The sequence below is a fragment of the Eurosta solidaginis genome, chromosome 3 (assembly GCF_040869045.1).
Source record: "Eurosta solidaginis isolate ZX-2024a chromosome 3, ASM4086904v1, whole genome shotgun sequence".
In the NCBI taxonomy this organism is placed as follows: Eukaryota; Metazoa; Arthropoda; class Insecta; order Diptera; family Tephritidae; genus Eurosta; species Eurosta solidaginis.
Window position 1 is genome coordinate 22322370 of NC_090321.1, and position 19212 is coordinate 22341581.

General features: G+C 39.3%; 2 protein-coding genes across 2 annotated transcripts; one reads left to right on the plus strand and one right to left on the minus strand.

Moving 5' to 3' along the window:
- Positions 1-5796: 5796 nt before the first annotated feature.
- On the plus strand, positions 5797-16609 carry Rrp1 (Recombination repair protein 1). Its single transcript, XM_067771216.1, has 7 exons — positions 5797-7071; positions 7144-7593; positions 7656-7832; positions 8369-8464; positions 15123-15215; positions 15287-15498; positions 15558-16609. The coding sequence occupies exons 1-7, from the start codon at positions 6006-6008 to the stop codon at positions 16215-16217; spliced, it is 2754 nt and encodes a 917-aa protein (XP_067627317.1). The 5' UTR covers positions 5797-6005; the 3' UTR covers positions 16218-16609.
- On the minus strand, positions 16143-18969 carry LOC137243442 (serine protease inhibitor 42Dd-like). Its single transcript, XM_067771217.1, has 3 exons — positions 17696-18969; positions 17128-17269; positions 16143-17058 (listed from the first exon to the last, which is right to left on the minus strand). The coding sequence occupies exons 1-3, from the start codon at positions 18554-18556 to the stop codon at positions 16934-16936; spliced, it is 1128 nt and encodes a 375-aa protein (XP_067627318.1). The 5' UTR covers positions 18557-18969; the 3' UTR covers positions 16143-16933.
- Between the last annotated feature and the right edge of the window lie 243 nt (positions 18970-19212).

The following is a 19212-nucleotide window of genomic DNA, read 5'->3' on the forward strand; positions in this document are numbered from 1 at the left end:
TGTATGTTATTATAAAAAGTATGGCAATTCTTGAATTCAATTCTGCTGGCATTTCCTTTTGTGTCTTCTATTCCCCTTTACATTTGCCAATTCCTCGGAAAAGAAACCGTGAAATAAAACACGGAATACAACAAGAATTAGCAACAAAAATTTTAAGAACTGCTTGGTACGGGCGCTGCTGAACTACTTCCCCCTTTATCACCCTCTTAGTCTACGTCATGGTCGACTTGAGTTCAATGATTTTCTAATGTAAAAGGGACTTACATTTTGCAGGTCCATGTACAATGGCTCAACATTCTAGGTCACTTCTTTCCTATGGAAAACTATGCTAAACTCCCTTTATTTATGCTGACTTTGCGAAGACAAACCTAAGTTTGATTTAACCTGATTATCATTGAATGTCCTGCTTACTTATCAGTATCGAGGTTAGAGATATCCCTATTCGGTTTCGGGTATATTAAATCAAACGACTTTAACGGTTAGGGCCTCCTAACATTTAGGGTTTGCATCATTTCGGCCGTCGCAGCTGTCTTAATGCAAACAACTTTTCTCTACAACATTCTTACAAACTATATAAACTATTCAACATGAATACGAGTGTATGAGTAAATAGCTTTGTTGATGCCTTTGCTTTAAGGAGCCCAAATCCGCTTTAACTACTTATTCGTTTATGTTCTTTAAATAAGTATGTTCATGTTCAATTAAAAGATTGTTCATGCAATTTTAAATTGACGGCAGCGAATTTTTACAAAACGTTTGCTAATAACTTTTAAATAGAATTGAATGATAATTATCAGCCACCGGATTATGATCAAAACGCGTTTCCAGGTACTCCTTTGACAATTTTTGTGCTATTGTAATAGTTTTTATCTAGTAAAAAATTACCATTATTTATACGTGGAGTCAAGTAACCGCGGTTGTAAGGAACAGGGTGGATTTTTAAAATTTCTAAAAAATTCCTTCATAGCGCCAAACAATACCTTTTTTTAATATGTCTATGACAGACCAAAATTTTAAACCACATTTTTAATTTAGACAATATTTTAACTAAAGAGTATTTTAGCCAGCGACTATGATTACGGGCCTATATATCTGAGAGTGTTTATAATTTAGCTGGAATTGGAATTTTACTATTGGAAAGCAAAACCTCACACAGCTTCATATTACAGTTGGCTTGGGCCGTTTTTACCAACTCCAGTTAAGGCCTCGGCACAATGACATATTTCATATAGATGCGTTTAACACAAGCTTCCGCATTCCAATAACATCTCCACAATCAACCAAGATGTTGCGTTTGTAAATATGAAGGAACTTCAGACTTGGCAATTGCAGTTCATTTCGTCTTGCCCATTAACATACAAAATTTCGTGAAGCACTGTTATAAACATTCCCCCTATACAACAAAAATACTTGCTAACATATTTTGCGTCGTATGTATTTGTTACATTGCAGTTTTTAATTGCGAAAAATTTTAGAAAATTTACCAACCAGTGCTTGCAACAAAATTGGGGAGTTGGCTACTTTTCAATATCAGATGGCGCCAGTGTCGCTCATTCTACCGTTCTCCATAAAAATACGTGCAATCCACTCCAAATGTGATTGTCTTAAACTCATCTATATGAAAAACTGCTTATGTGTCGGAGCTTTTAAGTTAGATTTTACCTTCCTTTAAGATAGCTTCATTTGATATTTTCATTTTCACCAGCACAGGGTGACCAACCTCCGATTAAATCTATTGTGAATACACGAAAATGAGCCAAACAGCTGACTTTTGCTTACACTTTTTCCTTGGACTTAACTGAGAAGCAAAGCTTCAGTTAGCATGGAGAAAACCGTAATTTCGATAACTTATAGATATGTGACTAACTGAATACGTTAAAGAAGGCGCTTAACCAGTGTAACCAATGATAATTGTGAATTAGTTTATAGAACAAATCGCAAAAATCTAGTGTTCATACACGAAAACCAGAAAAATAGCTGACTTTTGTTTATATCATGGCGCAGCGAAACAAGGTGGCAGCATGGAGACATACCTGCAAACATAAATAAAAGTTCCATGTATGTACTTTGTTTTTGTAAATTCGATGGAAAAATGTCAAAATCGTACAGCGCCGGAAGTTGACATATCAAATCAAAAAAAAAACAAGTTTATAATCAGCTGTTCTATGCTGCCACCTTGTATCGTTCCGCCATGGTTTATATGTACTGTTATATCTGGCCGCCCTATTTGACGGCTTAGATCAAATGTTGAGCGATATGTTTTATGCCCAAATCAGAAACGATATAATATAGAGACATTACATAGACGAAAAATCGTGTGAGGCAAGCTTCACAAAATTCTAGTAGGTCACATTCACCACTTACCACAGCAGAACTCGTTAAACTACCACTGTCTGTATTTGTTATTTAACAATTATTTGTACACTTTTTATTCAGCTAATGTGTTCAGAATTTTAACTTTTACTCACTAAAACTCCAATCAGTGTATTTCTGTGCTTAAATTATGTTAAAAATTGTGCTAAAGTTTTTGGTGTGGTGAAAGTGACCTACTAGAATTTTGTTACGCTCCGCTGCTTTCCACCGAAGTTCGCGCATGCAATATCTTTATATTCAAAAATTTTTGCCCAAATTATAATTGCAGAAGTGATGCACAGAGAGATTTCAAAATATATTGGTTTACATCACACAAAACATGTATGTCGCGGCATGCCATGGAGGTCGCTGCACTTTCCTTCATAGAATCAGTGTTGGGTAAACAAGCACGATCAGTTACAAATAACAAAATGCCAAATAAACAAATATGAAAAAATATATCATATTATAAATTTAAAACAAAACGATGACAGAAAAACGAACATACATGCTTGCAGATATTCTGCACATCTATTTTGGCTTAAGCCTAGTGAGATAACGTACGTCTGTGAGACCAAAAATTTTTGAATATAAAGATATTGCATGCGCGAACTTCGGTGGAAAGCAGCGGAGCGTAACAAAATTCTAGTAGGTCAGTTTCACCACACCAAAAACTTTAACACAATTTTTAATATAATTTAAGCACAGAAATACCAAAAATTTTTGAATATAAAGATATTGCATGCGCGAACTTCGGTGGAAAGCAGCGGAGCGTAACAAAATTCTAGTAGATCACTTTCACCACACCAAAAACTTTAACACAATTTTTAACATAATTTAAGCACAGAAATACACTGATTGGAGGTTTAGTGAGTAAAAGTTAAAATTCTGAACACATTAGCTGAATAAAAAGTGTACAAATAATTGTTAAATAACAAATACAGACAGTGGTAGTTTAACGAGTTCTGCTGTGGTAAGTGGTGAATGTGACCTACTAGAATTTTGTGAAGCTTGCCTCACACGATTTTTCGTCTATGCAATGTCTCTATATTATATCGTTTCTGGTGAGACGTACGTCCAGCGATGACAGATTGACGACGCCGTCGTCATTTTGAGGATTTTCAACTAGAATGACGCTTGGACGATTTTGTAATGAAAAATGACGATTTAAGACTGCTTCTAACATTTTCGAACAAGAAAAAGCAATTTAAACAAGATTGTGTTATTTTTATAGTGAACTGTATGATCAAATTAAAAAGCGTTTTGATTTTAGCAATGTTGTACTACAAAACTTAAGTTTCATGGATCCCAAAAAAAGTTGTTCTTTGCATCTGGTCTTGCAATATTCTTCACACAAAGTCGATCAGAAAATTGTTCAGGATATTGAAAGCGAGTATAGGTAATTGAAGTTTTAAGACATATTTTGAAGACATTTCTAAGGTTCCCCCAGAAGTTTTTCTGAAAACTATTTCTACTAACAAAAGAGCCGACTCTACATACGCTGCATTCGTTGCATATGCAATGTGCTTGCCATACTCATCAGCGAATGTAGAACGAATTTTTCTAAAATAAATTTAAACAAAATAAAAATCAGAAACCGTCTGGAAACTTGTACATTAAAAGGAATATTGCTGGCTCAATATTACAATTTTTGTTGTTATATCGGCCTACTGACTTGTAAGATCGCTTGATCGAATCGAGCTCAAGGCCTAACAATAATTACTTTATCTTATTATTGTTATGATAAATTTTTTCTTAAATGAAAAAAATTTTAAAATGAAAATATAATAGAAGAAAGAAAAAGAAATTATAACAACAATAATAAGACAAAATAATTATTGTTAGGCCTGGATTTCAAGATTATTTAAAATTAAATAACTTTTCCTGTCATAATATTGAACCGCAAATAAATATGCTAAAAAAAATTTACGCGAAAATGTTTAACTAAGAAATGTAATTGAATGAAAACAAGTACCTTTTATATGTAATACACAATTTATCTTTTAAGACATTTTTGTCATTTATATGGCAACAAGAAATAACAGCCAAAGACAATTTTCAGGAAAGCGCTTTTAAAGACCCAATTTCGTCCTAAATCGACTTTGGTTGTTGCCATTGATATGACGATTTTTGACGATTTTTTGGGCGGCGTTTGATGACTTGGAAAAAATATATATGGCAACGCTGTGAGTGTCGTTTGAATTTTGCTCTCAGTCTCCCACAATCGTAAAGAGAGAACCATGGTTCAATTATGTACAGGTTGGCTCATCTCATCAGCTGATTTTATTTATGTCATTGCATGGTCGAAGGGATTGTCAAAAGGAGATAGCAAACTCAAAATGAAACCAACACATTGGCAAAATTTTACTTACACATACAAAAACTGCTAAGTTTTATGTTTCCGTTCGCACCAACACCAATACACAGATTTTGACAATTTGAACAGATATATTTTGTTGCTTTACAGATGAGCCAACCTGTATATAGTTGAACCATGGAGAGAACATTCTCATTCTCAGTTTTCTCAGATACCATTACCAGCTTGTCAGTGGGGGGTGTGTATCTTTGGGGTGTTTTTCAGTAGTAACTTTTTTGTTTGCTGAAATACATACGATTGGTTTTTAAAAATACGTCTAAGCGACGTATCGTTATCTTTTACGTGACTACAAATTTTATATGTAATTTTTGCTTAAGATGGTAATTTTAGATAATATTTTTTTACGTATAGTTTAAAACAGTTAGTTCATTCAATTGAAGTACAAAAAAATTTATTTTTTTTTTATTTTTTTGTGCTATAAACTGAGGTCCTCCGAAAAGGACTGACTTTTGTAAGGACAAGGCCAAGACAAGTCAAGCTTAATTTTTAATATATTAAAAAAACAATATTTTTCTTTAAAAAAGATTTAAAATGTATCAAATAAATGATAAAAAAAAAACAAAAAAAATTTGTAAGTTTTTTTTTTTATTTCTTTAGGGTTCTTAAACTTGAACACGTCTCTCAGACGTACGTTATCTTTCTAGGGTAAACAAATAACGTAATCTTTCTAGGGTTAATAAAACGGGTGGTCCTGCTGCTGCAAGATGGGAATTGTTCCATAATAATCCATGCAGAAAGTATTTTGTAGTGGCGCTAGGAGTTCCTGACCTTTATAGGTTATGTTTTTCCGTGTCATATAACTCGATATTATATGGCGTAAGTCTCGATATTTATCACGACCAGCGGGTTAAGGGGCTTAGACTATTATCGAGGTTGACACGCCTGTCGTCAAGAGCGATTATAATCGACGGACTTATTAGAATTACCTATTTCATACCAATCATATTTTAACAACTTTGTATCCACAATATGGTGAATTTTCAAGTTTTTTAACTATTCACATTTTGGCTGAGTCTTATCGAAGAAGAAGAATTTGACAGTTGTTATGTTTTTTCGCGCCCTATTGCATAGCATTTTTCGTCCGTCTTTCGTAGGTAGCGCGCACAGTTCAACAACAAAAGTTTTTCACGTCTTTGCAAAGTGCAAATTTGCATTTTCAAATTATAAATTTCGGCAAGAAATTTATAAATTTGTACTCATAAATCGTGTACAAAAACAAAAGGCGAAGTTTCCTTCCATTTCAAACAGTAAAGAATTGCCAGAAAGTGTTATAATAATGGCCAAATTAGCGAAGCCGGTCGGAGAAAAAAAACCAGTGGAGAAAATTAACGAAGAGGCTGTGGTATCATCGTCTAGCGGCTTCATAAGTGGCGAAGATGAAACAGTGACTTCGTTAAAGGGTAAAGGACGCGGTCGCAAAGGCAAAAAGGGAGTAATTGCTGAAGTAAAACTGGAGCCGGCAATAAACGATGAAAAATCACCGGGGAAAAAAAGTGGAACAGAACGCGGGCGTAATAAGGAGCAGAATGAAGTGGAGGAAAACTATCAAAATGAGCCAGAAGCTCCACCAGTGGATGTGTTAACAGCAGCACCACTAGAGAAAAAGCCTGTCGCGAAAGGTCGTGGCAAAGACAAAGATGTAGTAGTAGCAGAGGTGGAGTCGGTAACTCAGACGGAGAAGAAGTCTACTACAAAAGGTCGTGTCAAAAAGGTTGAACACGAGGTAGCGGAGACAGATACGGTATCAGCAGAGGTGGTCACATCAATACCAGTTGATAAAAAGTCTGCCGCTAAAGGCCGTTCAAAAAAGACTGCAACAGAATTACAGTATGACGAAATAGCAACAGCAGAGGTGATAACAAAATCACCAGTAGAGAAGAAAGCAAAAGGTCGTGGAAAAAAAGCTGAGACAGCAGTAACAGAGCTGGAAGCGTCATCAGCAGAGGCGATACCACCAATGCACTTGGAGAAGAAACCTATCGCTAAAGGCCGTAGTAAAAAAGTTGCAACGCATGTGGAGGTAGAAAAAAAACCTGCCGCGAAAGGTCGTGGTAAAAAAGCTGAAGCAGCTTTAGGAGGCACGGAAGCACCATCTACAGAGGTGATAACGTTGCAACAAGCAGGGAAAAAGCCTGCAGGTATGGGTCGCGGAAAAAAGCCTGAAACAGTTGTAAATGTTAAAAGCGATCCGGAAACAAATGAGAGCATAAATGCAGAAAATGGTATACCGACATTGTCACCGAAACCCAGGTCCAAAACGGCATTAGCAGCTACAATGGAAGAAGGGAATGTTGAAAAGGGTGCTACTGTGATTACAGCAGCGCCAGCAGCAAAAGGGCGAGGTATCTAAAACAGTTTTAATGGTTTGCGTGTACAAAGAAAAAAATGTGTTCATACCTCTTCATTTCTCTTAGGACGTGGTAAGAAAAATACGGCGGCACCTACCATGCCGGTTGAGGAAAACACAGTGGCACTGCCCGCCGGTGAGGAAGTTGTGAAGCAGCGTGGTAAGAAAAAGATCATTAAAACAATTGCTATAAAGGAAGAAAATCAAAACGGTGAAAATGTCGTGGAGACAGTAATGGAATCGAAGAAAAGAGCGGCAAAGTTAGCAGCAAATGGTAAGTCAGAGGAGACGGACTTGTGCGTAAAGAGCACAGAAGCAATGGCTAATGTCGTTAAACAAGAACCAGAAGATAAAATAGTTGGCACACTATTTGATAAGTCTACTGAAAAATCCTCAAAGGCTAAAGCCGGCTCTAAACGCAAAATATGCAATGAAGAAGCAGTAGAGCCAGTGAAACCAAAGGATGTGGAAATAAAAGTCGAAAATATGGAGGGTGTAGAGAAACCAAGTCCAAAAAGTATGTAAATGAAAAACTTGCTGATACATCAATGACTAGTAATAATTAATTTTTCTATCCAGAAAAGGCAAAGAAGGAAGCTAAAGCCAAGAAACCAAAAGAAGTTAAGTCCAACGCTAAAGCTGCTGAGACCACAGAGACAGGTACTGCCAGCCACCTTGAGAAACCTAAGGAGACTAAACTCAGATCTAAGAAAGAAAAAACACCAGGGAAAGATACTCCAAATCAATTAGAGAATGGTGAGTTTGAAACGAAATATCTTCATAAACTTTTTGTTATTGGAGAGTTATAATTTCGAGTAGCACCAAAGAAAATCGAATTGGTTAAATGATCCATTAGTGTATTTGGCTTGAAAAAAACAATAAATAATTTAATTGATTATTATGATGAAACCGGTTACTATCTGACAGCAAATTATATATTGAATTTAGTTAAAATTATCCAAATCAGTTTGGACATTCTATTTGCATTTATGATATTGCAGGTTGCTTCCATACAGATTTATTACAGAAATTCATGTTCAGTTAACTTATTATGTTAACCTAATATTTGAAATTCTGTTCACCTAGACAGCAAATGATCAATTCCTTACCCGCGAATTTACAAGTTTTGACAATTCACACTGAAATTCGTCGTTGTCCCTTCTCTGTATTCCATTTTCTCTGGTAGCACATTATATTTATAAAATTGGCCTTTGTTTCAAAATGAAAACTCGCAGTTAGTAAAAAAAAGGTATGCAATATAACTGTCTTGATTCATTTACATATAATTACAGGTGTTGTACAACAAGAAAAGAAACCACAAGGACGTAAGCGTGCAGCAGCAGCAACGGATGAGACTGTAGAAAAAGATGAAGCTGATGGTGCAAAACGTAAGATTTGAATGAAAACATTCCATGCAAATAAAAAACTTCCTTCCCAAGGCAGTCGGTTCTATGTACCGGAGCGACTCGGGATTTTTCCCGACCAAGGACTGTCATTTCAGTGTAACCCCATTTAATTTGTTGCGTCCCTCCCACAAATTGTCATCCTCCCAGCAGCTCCTTGCAGCAGGACTGCTCCATATTCTCTTACTCCGGGAAGGTATCGAATCCAATCCGCGTCCGTCTCCTGACCCCTGTCCTCAGAAATGGTTTTGCTGCATCTGCCGGAAAAGAATCTTTTTAGGACGGCCATAGTCTGTTCAGTGTGTCTCGTGTAAGGGATGGTTGCATCGGACAGGTTGTTCTGGCCTTGATCCCAAAACCCGACGTCAACGTAATCTTTTGTGGCTCCTTGCTGTTCACGCCCAAGGGCGTCCCGTAGTCTACGCCTAAGCGCCCCCCACACTACCTTCCAGCAGCCCCGTTGCTCAGCAAGCCACAACAAGTTCCCGCTGCTGCTCGCGCCCCACGGCGCCAACAACTCAAACAGCTGCTACCACTCATAACTACTATCTTCGTAGTAGAGTCGGTAGCAATGCTGAGCATAAGCCCCTGCCCCCGTCTTCTCCCCCCCCCCCCCCCCCCCCCCCCCCCCCTTTCCGGCCGCAATCGTGTAGGTCAGGGAAACAGACTTAGTCACTACCTCCGTTTGCACCGTTTGCAAGCACAGAATATATATTGTAACGAATGTTAGCAGCACTGAGCGATGCTATCGTCTCTAAGCCGATGCTAACCAGTGACGTGAATGCACATCAATAATTCATCATTATGTATCTACATAAACGAATAAATAATTGCGTCTACACATATGTACGTATACGAACATCTGAGCGGCAATACCCAAATACATGCATATATCTAATCTGAGTTGTCACAAGAGAGAGCAATAATTTGTGCACGTAGTTGTGGCTGGCGATTTTGTAGCCGAAACAACTAGTAACTTCTGGAAATCGAAGAGCCTAGAAGTATGCAGCGTAAACTATAAAAGCAGTGCAGGCGAGTAAGAAGTAATTCAATTTGATTTGAGTTGTGAAGCAGTTACGACTAAGACGATATCTAGCGAGCAATAGCAGTATTATTTTGAATAGTAGAGTTTCATTTAAGCTATCAGTTTGGTTATTAAGCTATTCGTTGCACAATTTGAGTGCTATTGTGAAGTACTTCAATAAAGGCCATTTTTCCATTATTCAATATTGGAGTTATTTATTCAACAGTTTAGCGATACGAACCTAGAAAAAGGGCAAATAAGAAGATTTGCAAGTAAAATTCGTTACAATATGTTTGCGACATCCGCCCAATGCAGCTCCTGCCTTGGGTCGTGCCACTTTCCTAGATGTTCTGGTCTCCGCGACGGCAACCCCCGACGGGTTTCATCGCGCCATGTTGCCAGGTCGCAAATCCAAATCATCCGGGTACCCCAATGCTTGCCCAAGGACGCCCAGTCCCAGGGCCACAACAGCAATTGCGTCCTGGCCTTCCTCAACCCAGGCGTAGTCACCCGTCACTTACCCCCAGAGTGGCGACGTCTCCCCCTATGCACTTCAGAATTCTGCAGTTAAACTGTAATGGACTAACTGGGAAGATTACGGAGATAGTCGATTTCATGAAGCGGCACAACATCCGCATTGCTGCGATTCAAGAGACTAAACTCACAGCAGGATCTGCATTGCAGACCTGCTCTGGGTATAATATCCACAGAAAAGATCGCGAGAGCCGAAATGGAGGCGGCCTCGCGTTTATCATACACCACTCTGTGCAATATTATATATTTGATCCTGGCATCGACCGCAGGGGTGAGATGTTGGCGGATCAAATAGAAGAAACGACGTTCTGCACAATAAACGGAGACGCCCCCACACGTACGGTAGGAAGCTGTCACAGTTCGCCAGATATCTCAATCGTGAGGGCAGAACTCGTAAACTGCGTCAACTGGCAGCCGATGGTAACATTGGCATCCGACCACCTGCCTATATTTATTTCGCTCGAGCGTACCACCGACTTCATCGTCACCGAAAAACGCACTTTCATAAACTTCAAAAAAGGAAAGTGGGAAGAATATAAATCTTATACAGACAACCTCTTTGCCGCCCTCCCTATCTCGACTGATGCCCGCCAAGGGGAGCGTGCCTTCCGCTTCCCAAGGCAGTCGGTTCTATGTACCGGAGCGACTCGGAATTTTTCCCGACCAAGGACTGTCATTTCAGTGTGACCCCATTTAGTTTGTTGCGTCCCTCCCACAAATTGTCATCCTCCCAGCATCTCCTTGCAACAGGACTGCTCCATATTCTCTTACTCCGGGAAGGCATCGAATCCAATCCGGGTCCGTCTCCTGACCCCGGTCCTGAGAAATGTATTTGCTGCATCTGCCGGAAAAGAATCTTTTTAGGATGGTCATACTCTGTTCAGTGTGTCTCGTGAAAGGAATGGTTGCATCGGACAGGTTCTTCTGGGCTTGATCCCAAAACCCGACGTCCACGTAACTTTTATAAATCTTTTGTGGCTCCCTGCTGTTCACGCGCAAGAGCGTCCCGTAGTCTACGCCTACGCCCCCCAACTACCTCCCAGCAGCCCCGCTGCTCAACAAGCCACAACAAGTACCCGCTACTGCTCGCGCCCACGGCGCCAACAACTCAAACAGCTGCTACCACTCATAACTACTACCTTCGTAGTAGAGTCGGTAGCAATGCTGAGCATCAGCCCCTGCCCCCGTCTTCTCCCCCACTCTTTTCCGGCAGCAATCGTGTAGGTCAGGGAAACAGACTCTTAGTCCCTACCTCCGTTTGCACCGTTTGCCAGCACAGAATATATATGTTTGCGACATCCGCCCAATGCAGCTCCTGCCTTGAGTGGTGCCACTTTCCTAGATGTTCTGGTCTCCGCGACGGCAACCCCCCGACGGGTTTCATCGCGCCTTGTTGCCAGGTCGCAAACCCAAATCATCCGGGTACCCCAATGCTTGTCCAAGGACGCCCAGTCCCAGGGCCACAGCAGCAATTGCGTCCTTGCCTTCCACAACTCAGGCGTAGTCACCCGTCACTTACCCCCAGAGTGGCGGCGTCTCCCCTTATGAACTTCAGAATTCTGCAGTTAAACTGTAATGGACTAACTGGGAAGATTACGGAGATAGTCGATTTCATGAAGCGGCACAACATCCGCATTGCTGCGATTAAAGAGACTAAACTCACAGCAAGATCTGCATTGCAGACCTGCTTTGGGTATAATGTCCACAGGAAAGACCGCGAGAGCGGAAATGGAGGCGGCCTCGCGTTTATCATACACCACTCTGTGCAATATTATATATTTTATCCGGGCATCGACCGCAGGGACAATGTCTTAGAACGTCAAGGCCTATCTGTCCGGTCAGGCGATGCAAACCTAGAAATCATCAACATCTACATCCCTCCTGCCACCTGTTGTCCCAGTGGATACCGCCCTAATATCAGAGCCTTACTCGCTGGCAACAATCGCATTATCTTAGGCGATTTCAATGTCCATCACGATCTATGGCACTCAAACTTGCGGACGGACAGTAGGGGTGAGATGTTGGCGGATCAAATAGAAGAAACGACGTTCTGCACAATAAACGGAGACGCCCCCACACGTATGGTAGGAATCTGTCACAGTTCGCCAGATATCTCAATCGTGAGCGCAGAACTCGTAAACTGTGTCAACTGGCAGCCGATGGTAACATTGGCATCCGACCACCTGCCTATACTTATTTCGCTCGAGCGTACCGCCGACTTCATCGTCACCGAAAAACGCACTTTCATAAACTTCAAAAAAGGAAAGTGGGAAGAATATAAATCTTTTGCAGATAACCTCTTTGCTGCCCTCCCTATCCCGACTGATACTCGCCAACGGGAGCGTGCCTTCCGTAAGGTCATTGAATCCGCCTCGGCACGTTACATTTCCGCCGGGAGAATTCCCGAAATCCGACCCCACTTCCCGGCGGAGGCCGCAAACTTAGCGAGAGAACGTGACCTTATAAGGCAGCTTGATCCTGGCGACCCCCAAATAAGGGATATAAACCAACGCATCAGATTGCTTGCGGACGAACACAAGCGGGCGAAATGGGAGGAGCACCTAAGAGGTTGTAACCTCTCTACTGGTGTGGCTAAACTTTAGTCCACCGTAAAGTCCCTATCGAATCCGACTAAGCACAAAGACTAAAGTTTCCATCGCCTTTGGCGACAAAGTGCTGTCGGATGCGAAAAAATGCGCAAGCGCTTTCTGCCGACAATATATAATGCATTCTACGGTCGACAAAGATAGACGGAGGGCCAACAGACACGCACATAAACACAATTTCAGCGCGTGACCAATCACCATCACCGCTAAAGAGGTTGAGGACGCCATTGGTCGCGCTAAACCATCCAAAGCAGTGGGCCCAGACGGCATAGCCATGCCGATGCTTAAAAGCCTAGGGAAAGAGGGTTTCAAATATTTAGCGCAGGTCTTCAATCTTTCTCTTTCCACCTTTGTCATACCTGAGAAATGGAAAACGGCCAAGGTGGTCCCGCCACTAAAGCCTGGGAAACCAGTTAACATAGGTGAGTCGTATCGTCCGATATCTCTCCTATCGCCAGTAGCAAAGACGCTTGAAGCCATTTTGCTCCCTTATTTCCAAGCAAATTTGCAGCTAGCCTCTCATCAGCATGGCTTCAGAAAACTCCATAGCACTACCACCGCGCTAAATGCCATAAGCACCCAGATAAATTGCGGTTTAAATCAAAACACCCACCATAGAACAGTACTCGTAGCGCTAGACCTATCAAAAGATTTTGATACGGTCAACCATGGCTCGTTACTGCAAGACCTGGAAGGGTCTACCCTCCCCCATGTCTTAAAAGGTGGACCGCAAATTATCTGGGTGGTCGGCAGGCATCTGTGCAATTTAGAAACGAAACATCAAAACCAAGGAGAATTAAACAAGGGGTGCCACAGGGTGGTGTCCTATCCCCACTTTTGTTTAATTTCTACATATCTAAGCTACCTTCACCACCGGAAGGAGTCACAATCGTTTCCTACGCCGATGACTGCACAATAAGTTAATTTTAATGTAATTTTAATGTACCTAATTTTAATGTACCTAATAGGTGTCTTCGTACTTTCTTTCCCTTTTACTTGCGTGTCGGTAGAGCTAACTATTGCATGTTTGACCCAATTTTCCGCGCACTTACCGTATTTAATAGACTCTCAGGGAGTTTCCTTCTTGATTTCTCTTTGTCGAGAAGTACGTTCAAGTCTTCTCTGGATTTGTGGCTGTAATTTATTTTTATTATTTATTAATCTCATTGATATCTTTTTTCTTTTTTATTATTTACACGGTAATTAATATATAAGTTTGACTATATAGTTTTTATATCATTCTATTCATATGTATCTAGTGTGTAAGATTCTTTTCGTTCATAGACTTAATAAACATATACAAATATAATGGCCACAGGCCCAGGCCCACAGGTCGATGAGCTATGCAATAAAATAAACGGCTACCTCCCTGATCTCTCCAGTTTTTTCGCCTCGCGAAACCTGGCATTATCACCGACTAAATATTCCGCGACCTTATTTACAACATGGACGTCCCAAATGTTGACCATTTTGAACATCCACGTCGATGGCACTACGCTACCGACTGTCTTACACCCCAAAATCTTGGGTGTGACGTTTGAGCAGGATCTACATTTTGGTGAGCACGCAGCCTCAATTGTTCCGAGAATTCAGAGCCGTAACAAAATCCTCAAATCCCTCGCTGGCAGTACCTGGGGAAAAGATAAAGAAACGCTCATGACTACATACAAAGCAATTAGCCAGCCGATTACGTGCTAGCGTCACCCATATGGTCGCCAAGCCTAAAAATTACCCACTGGAAGAAGCTACAGGCCTGCCAAAATACTGCTCTCAGAACTGCCACGGGCTGTCTTCTTATGTCCCCAGAACACCATCTGCATAATGAGGCGAGAATACCCCCCATCAGGGAAAGAAATGAGATGCTGACCAAACAGTTCCTGTTGAATACCCAGAAACCTGAGCATCCCAACAAACATTCGATTGATGAACCAGAACCGCCTAGGGGTTTAAGGAGTCATCTCCGTAAGCGTTTTGAGGAAATACGGCACCTGAGAACCCAGCCGTATGAAGCAAAAAAACACAAGCAGTTCCTTGGTGAACTCCACAAACAGGCGTCGGACCTTTATGCCAGGAATTGCCCGGTGAATCCAGTACTCAAAGAAAAGTATCCAAAACTCGCGGAAGAGGAACGCATACTTCCCAGGGAAACGCGTGTCACTCTTGCTCAACTTCGTTCTGGATACTGTAACAGGTTAAATTCTTACCTATCCAGAATCAACCCCGACATACAAAATGTATGCCCCGCTTGCAATGTGTCCCCACATGACACCAACCATCTCTTTAATTGTAATGTGGAACCAACGCCTCTAACACCCCTTTCCTTATGGTCCACCCCTGTTGAAACAGCAAGTTTCCTTGGACTCCCGTTAGAGGATATTGATGACAATTTGTGATCGGTCGCGGCTGTTAGGTGGGGCGAAGCACTGCTACAACAACAACAACAACAACACAACTTCCTTATACATACATAATATTGCAGGTGTACAACAAGAAAAGAAACCACAAGGACGTAAGCGTGCAGCAGCAGCAACGGATGAGACTGTAGAAAAAGAAGAAGCTGATGGCGCAAAACGTAAGATTTTAATGAAAACATTACATGCAAAAAAAAAAACTTACTTATGCATATCTCTTTTTTTTATATAGCGGCAAAAGCCAAGAAAACCGGTGGTAAACTAATGAACTCAACAGCAACCAAATATGATAAAGAAGATTTCAAACTACACCCCGGTGACAATGGTGAAGAGCGATACAATTTGAAAATTTCCAGTTGGAATGTGGCTGGTTTGCGTTCTTGGCTAAATAAAGATGGCTTACGTTATTTGGAGTACGAATTACCAGATATATTTTGCTTGCAGGTTGATTAAACGCCATATTTGTATTTCAATTTGATTTTTAATTGATTTTGACATTTTAGGAAATTAAATGCACGACAGAGCAAATGCCAGATGAAGTGGCACGCATACCCGGTTATCATCCCTATTGGCTTTGCATGCCAGGCGGTTATGCTGGTGTTGCTATATATTCAAAAATTATGCCGATTAACGTTGAATATGGTATTGGTAATAAGGAATTTGATGCAGTTGGACGTATGATTACTGCTGAATATGAAAAATTCTTTTTAATCAATGTTTATGTGCCGAATTCGGGACGAAAACTAGTAAATTTAGAGGCACGTATGCGCTGGGAAAAATTATTTCAAGAATATGTCAAACGTTTGGATGCTGTTAAAGCAGTCATTATATGCGGCGATATGAATGTTTCACATCAGGCAATAGATTTGGCAAACCCCAAAACAAATACACGTAGTGCTGGTTTTACAAAAGAAGAACGTGACAAAATGACTGAGCTGTTGGGTCTTGGATTTGTCGATACATTTAGACATTTGTATCCAGACCGTACAGCTGCATATACATACTGGACTTACATGGCAAATGCACGATCACGCAATGTTGGCTGGCGTTTGGATTATTTTATTGTATCGGAACGCTTCATTAAGCGGGTAGTCGATAATTGTATACGTTCGCAAGTGATGGGTAGCGATCATTGTCCAATAACATTGTTCTTAAACATATAAGGCAAGTCGGAATCTCAATTCAGAACTCTTTGATATTTGTTTTTATTATACTTTATGTTTCGGCAATCATAAAATCACATATACGTATTGGTATTTTTATTTATTTTGTTCGTAATAATTTATTTAACTCTGCGAATGTCACTGCATTTATATCACATGCATTTATACTACGTACATTATTTCGTATCAAATTAAAAATTTATTGTTTCAAAATTAATATAGTTTTAGTAATTTTATTTCTCTCAATGTAATTGTAGACTACAATTTGTAGTTATAGTACTACGGTAAATCGTAAAAATAACTCTTTCTATATGTATACGTTTTATGTATTCTCAAATTTTGTAATTCCACAACAATGCAAATTTCAATAAACTTAATATACGTATAACTGAGTTAGTATGAATTAATGATTTTCTATGACGGCAGACCAAGGAATCTCTCTTTGTAACATATAAAACAGCTTTTGTAGATATGTATGTAATACTAGTTTCGCCTTTAGCACAGCTCTTGCATGTGCCCAAAATTATTATTATTTTTTCTTTAATAAAAACGCACTGGTTTACTTAATTGAATTTAAAAACTCACGTACATTTATATAAACAATTTGATTACAAAATTTTCGTATAAAAACAACACTTAAACATAAGTAAATACTTTTTGATACAAGCAACCATTAACCTTTGTGTCATGTATAGCTCATTATAATTTGGTTAACTTCAAGCCGGCGGTGCATTAACAAATGCACCAGCAAATAAGATATTTCTCTTATTCCAAATAACATAGAAGAATGGGTGATCGGCAACAAACTGCGGTGGCATACAACGAGCCATCATTACCATACCTAAAAACCAGAATTTAGTTAATATTATTAAATTTACTTTTGTTCAATTACTAATTCAATTTATCTTACCAGTTGCCGCTGCTGCTTCAGTACCTTCCTCGTTAACTTCGATAACTGCCTTATGAAATATGTTCGAAACTTTCAAACTTTCGTGTGATTCGAGCATGTTAGAGAAATCGGCATCATCACTGAAAATTTTGTTAACACCAAGCTGAAAGTGAATATAAATAAATGTATTTAGTCTATGAATGTAAACATTGGTGCCGAAAATTGGTATATTAATTTCAATGGTGATTAATTTGAGCCGATACACATATAATATATACTACGACGATGGCAGCTGTGTAGATAAGATGTATACACACAGGCAGTTATATACATATATACATGCAATTAATGATACATGAATATTTTGGTAAAGAACGATGTTTTATTAATGTATTTTTGATAAATGGCAAGGGCAAAGATAAGTAACTTTGCAGCTGAACGATATTTTATTTTTAGAGTATGAACATGGAAACTTTGTATATTTCTGCTTAAACGAATATAGCTATACAGAGTATCTATAGTTACAACCGTTAAAACTAACTAAACCAAAAATCTACGTTAAAATGTTATATAGCACATATTTTCTCACCTTTTTAAAAGTTTCCGATAAATCCATACAAAACTCCACTTTAAATTTCGGAAATTTAACCATTATTTTTTGCTTGAAATTTAGTTTATCCGCCAAGTCTACCAAGTTTGTTGATTTCAATTTCTCCGCAAGTTCTCCCAATCCATTACTTTCATTAGGCAACAACACCAACATGGCTAAATCTGAATTGTTGTATGGCATTTCGAGCGCTTGACAATCCAACTCTTCAAAGTAACCATAGCAAAATTTCGCATTCTGACTCATATATTGCACTTTAACAGTTTCATCTTCAGTTATATAAAAATCACCTTCAGCCGTTAGTTCTTCATTAAATTTCATCTCCCATGAGCCTTTGAAATGCAATGCATTTAGTAGTACCAAACGTGTTAGCGCACTAAAATCTGATGCTTGCACAAGATCTGTGATTTTTCCAGCAGTTTTCTCTTCTATCCATGAATTTATTGTTGACGCAGTATTTTCTCCTTCCGCAAAATTGACAGCTTCAGCTTCGGCATTATAACTTTCCTTCAATTGCCCTTCATAATCGGATTTTAGTTTTTGACCTTCCTGAATATAAACCTTGTTGGCAAGTTTGAGGAGTTTACTATCCTTATACTTATCAAATACAAATTGAAATGTTTCTGCCACTTCAGGTTGACTGTTTGATGCAAACTTAAGACCTTCGGCAATTTCATCGGCAGTTTCGCCACTTGCACCGGCAAAAGCCAATGCAGCACATGTTTGTATTGAAAACGGTGAGAATACTATATTTTGTTTAAGGTTTCCTTCAGCCAGTAGTGCCAAGAACTCTGTGGCCACTTGAGCGCCACCACGAGCAAATTGTAAGTTGAAGTCGAACATTTTTTATTGAATATTTTTGTTTAATTTTTAAATTGCAGAAAAGATTTATAAGCACTGCACGATTTAGATTTATTTAAAGTACACGTCTTACCTTAGCCACAGCTACTAGTTAATTGGTGAATACTTCACTCAAATGCTTACTCCACACCCACTTCTCTATGGCCTCTATAAATTATGAGTCATTGCCAAAAACAGCGTTTCGGTATTTCCAAATATCTTTTATGTACAATAATGCCTTATTCCAACAAGAAGCACAACTGTTTGAGGAGGGAGAATCAATAATACACAAATGGAATTTGAGATCTCTTTACGCAATGCTCTCGCAATATATCAGGGGTCTGCACTCCATAGCACAATTGGGTTCTCATTGCGCTAGCAAACAACTTGTAGCAATTGAGCAAACCAATTGCAGGTTGTTTACAATTTAGCAGCTGTTTTATGTAAATAAACAAATTCGCCGACGTCAACTGCTAAGTATGTTCGACTGAACACTCCGTTCCAATGGAATATCGCTGTTATTACTCCGCTTTTCACAAAAATATATGCATCTTGTTATAAAGAATAAGAAAATACAATTAAGTGTTTCTTCCTTCAAAAATTAATATAGTTTTTGTAATTTTGTTTCTATCAATGCAATTGTATACTATCTTTTGTAG